Source organism: Solanum dulcamara, chromosome 7, assembly GCF_947179165.1.
Source record: "Solanum dulcamara chromosome 7, daSolDulc1.2, whole genome shotgun sequence".
Taxonomy (NCBI): Eukaryota; Viridiplantae; Streptophyta; class Magnoliopsida; order Solanales; family Solanaceae; genus Solanum; species Solanum dulcamara.
In genome coordinates, this window is record NC_077243.1 from 73,309,237 (window position 1) to 73,313,065 (window position 3,829).

The 3,829-nt window shown below is 30.3% G+C and overlaps 1 protein-coding gene across 1 annotated transcript; it reads left to right on the forward strand.

Moving 5' to 3' along the window:
* Positions 1 to 2,552: 2,552 nt before the first annotated feature.
* On the forward strand, positions 2,553 to 3,434 carry LOC129894862 (agamous-like MADS-box protein AGL80). Its single transcript, XM_055970475.1, has one exon. It carries the CDS (start codon positions 2,553 to 2,555, stop codon positions 3,432 to 3,434), a length of 882 nt encoding a protein of 293 aa, XP_055826450.1.
* Positions 3,435 to 3,829: the final 395 nt, after the last annotated feature.

The following is a 3,829-nucleotide window of genomic DNA, read 5'->3' on the forward strand; positions in this document are numbered from 1 at the left end:
TATTTACTTTGTATCTTGCTATTTATTGTCTTATTTTCTTGAAACCATGATTCGACTCCTCTTTTGAGCCAAGAGTCTGTCAAGAATATCTACCCTACTTCACAAAATTAGGGGTAAGATTTGTTTACATCCTACTCTCCCCAACCCCACTCATAGAATTACACAGGATTTGATAGTGCCAACATTATTTTCTTTTATTTACTCACCAATTTTTATTTTATTTTTATAAAAAGATCGACCATCATTATTATGTGGATAATTAACAAGAGCCAAAAATGATTTTTTTTTCTAAAGCCATCCACCCAAGATTTCTTCCTCTCAATGTGGTGGGGGTTTTCACCTAGACTTCTGCCAACCAAAATATGAATACATGTAGAAGAACGTTGAAAAGGTGTATTCATCATTTTATTACATTTTCACTGTCACTTGTATTAATCCTCTTGAAAACCTAGACCATGTGAATGTTTAGATGATTTAGGCTTTTATAAACGCTAGTATAAATCGTCTTTTCTAATTAATATGACACAAATTTACAAATAGGGTTAATAAAAGAAAGAAGATTCAACTAGATTTAAATTGTGATTATTTTGGCCATTAAGATTTTTAACACGAAGAGAATATATATAGTATGACATAAAATTACTTATAGAATTAATAAATGATGACAAAAGATTCAACTATGTTTAAAATTGTGACCTTATGGTCGTTAAGCTTTTCAACTCGCAAAGAATATATATTTGCTTATAGGGTTAATAAAAGATGATGAAAATTAACTAAAAGTCTAGAAGACTAAATTGTCAGATTCAGAGTAAGATTTCTGTCTCGAGAGAAGGCATGAGCATTTTCTAAAATCTCCTCTCATTTCTTTTTTTAGTTAACTGATTTGTTGGGTCCCAAAATAAATAATTATAATCAATATCTAAATTCTAAACATTTTTTAGAATTCCAACTTTTTAGCTCTCAATTCGTAACCATCACTGTTTCACTTGATTCTTTTCCGATTAAGATGTATAGACTAATCTGTTTTTATCACAGGAATTTGGATTAGCTTTGTACGGTCATAATTCTCCTGATATAAAAGAAAAGACTGATAATTTGTCTTTACAAGAGTAGCCCCAATAAAAAAATTGTAGTATGTGTTGTCCCTGGTAAAATAATCATAGTGAAATGACATATTTATTCACCCTATGAGCAATCAAGCCGAATCTGGTGTATCTTAAGGGATCCTTTAAGATTGGATCAAAAACTATTCTTGATTGAGGCCATGGATGAATTATAAAAGAAATCTTTTTTGAATCGTCGTGGTTCTAATATGAATATGAAGTTTTAAGACTTTTATCCGTTAAGCTCGATTCGCAAATGCTATAATATGACATAGACTTTCTTATATTTATAGGGAGAAAAGGGAACACAAAAGTAATTGTGACCTTTGTTAGTCGCTAAATTTAACTCGCAAAAATTACAGTATCAGATAATTAAACTCTATTTGTGAGCGTTGTTCATTCTTCCATCTCTGCTTATACTAATAGACTTTTTTAATAATGAGGGAAAATAGAAGGTGAACATGAAATTTCTGAAGAGATTAACCAAGACTTGTTCTTTTCTTCATACCAAATTTGATTGACTGACACTAAGAATTAATTCGCAGAAAATAAAATTCATTAACTAGGCTTAAATTGTAACCTTTTAACTAGAAAGATCGGATAAACCTAAAAATGATTCATCTTCTTCTTGACTACTTTTCTTTAAAATGATTTTTTTTTTAAAAGTAAACACATTAATTTGATTAATATTTTGTGCAATTATTTTATATTTATTTGCCTCAAAATCAATTTGGAAAATTATTCACTATGGTCAAGTGATTGATTGGTGAGTATCAAACAACAACAAAATAAATATACGTAGGATTTAACTTTTAATATATTTGAAAGAATTATAAAATATCTACCAAATATGGTTTCTTCCACAATTAGAAAAAATAATAATGTGTTTCTATAAGCGCTACAACGACTATAAGTAAATAATCATACATATATCACCATTAATTATAAATATTTGTATTTTATTAAATTAACCACTACATAGATTATTTTTAGGCTTATTGAAATTTCAAAATTCTTAGCCAATATTTAAATGTTCGCTTGTTTTAATCTTTAATTTTGTGCATCCAAAAAACATATATTTTTTAACTTTCTTCATGAAAAAAAATATTATTACTCTATCAACATTTTTTTGGATACTACTAACTTGGATTTGAACTAACTAAATTATTTTCCTAATAAGAAAAGTTTGACTCAAAATGATTCATCTGCATAAGACTCGAGCCATAAACTACATATATTTGAAGATGATTACCCTTATTTACTTTTATACCAAAATAGTACGGGTGACAACTAAGAATCCTTTCATTCAAAATTTTTAAAAAATGAATTCTCCCCTATAAATAAGAGTCAATCCTAGGCAAAGAAACACACTACAACAATAACAACAAAGCCATTTCATCTCCCATATCCAAATAAACACATTTCTCCTTCTCTTCTTCCTCTTTACCCATGACTAGAAGTAAAGTGAAGCTTGCTTTTATTGAAAATATCAATAAGAGAAAAGCCTCATACAACAAAAGAATGAAAGGGTTCTTGAAAAAGGTACATGAACTGAGCATTCTTTGTGAAGTTGAAATAGTTGTCGTCATCTATAGTACTTACCACCAGGAACCTAAGGTGTTTCCAAGTCATGATGTTGCTATCAACACATGTACAAAGTTTAGGGAGTTTTCATATTTTGAGCAATCAAAAAACATGATGACACAAGAAAAGTTCACCAGGCAAAGGATAGAGAAAATGGAGGAACAACTGCAGAAAGTAAAGAAAAAAAATAGGGTTAGTGAGCTCACAAACAAGATGCATGAACTTTTGAATGGAGGAGATATTCATGTTGGCATGAATTTTTCCGAACTCAATGATCTAAGTTATGTGATCAACCAAAATCTTAAAAATATACGTGAAGCACTCAAAGCAAAGGATGACGGAGAGGATTCTACATCTAATGCCCCTAAGTCCATTGTTGGATTGATGGAATCTGGTGGAACCAGCTCCGTGTGGCCAAGGGCTCCTCGATTTTCATCACAAATTTTTTCTCCAATTCCACAAATGCCTCAACAAATAGCCCCTCCAATACTTCCAACAATAATGGTTTCTCCAATATCTTCACCTATGATGGCTCCTCCAACATCTGTTCCAATACTTCCTGAAGTGAACCCTTCAATGAATATTTCTCCAATAGGTGCATCAGCTCCAATGGATAACCACCAGCACTATTCAGTTATCTCTCCACAAAGTCCTGCATTTTCTGAGTTGTTGGATTGGATACTTGATGATCTATCTTTCGACAATATTACTGATCAAGATCCAAACCAGAACAACAACAATATGTAAGGAACTAGGATCAATGTCTGTCTTTTTTAATTAGTTTTTTTTTTATGTATGTCCATGTTGACCCATTGTGTCATTTACTGTTTTCTTTGTCAAATTGGTGTCATAAGATTATCAACATCTCTTTCCCTGTGTCCTTATTTGAAGAGTACACTTGTTGCGTTTCATTTTTTCCTCAAAGTCGTTGTCTCATTCACTTATATATTTGTGCGTTTGTTACTATTGTTATTGTTATTGTTGTTATTAAAAATAATGCTTTTACTAGTATAGTTTTCAAAAATGATCTCTTACACTTTAAAAATCTAACAAATTAGTATACATAATGGGTAAATTTTAATTCCGAAACTTTTCGATGTAAACAAATAACGTATCTAAATTGGAAATGAATTAAAGTAATG

Excerpts from the sequence above, each read along its gene's own strand:
- LOC129894862 (XM_055970475.1), top strand. The coding sequence starts at position 2,553 with ATGACTAGAAGTAAAGTGAAGCTTGCTTTTATTGAAAATATCAATAAG.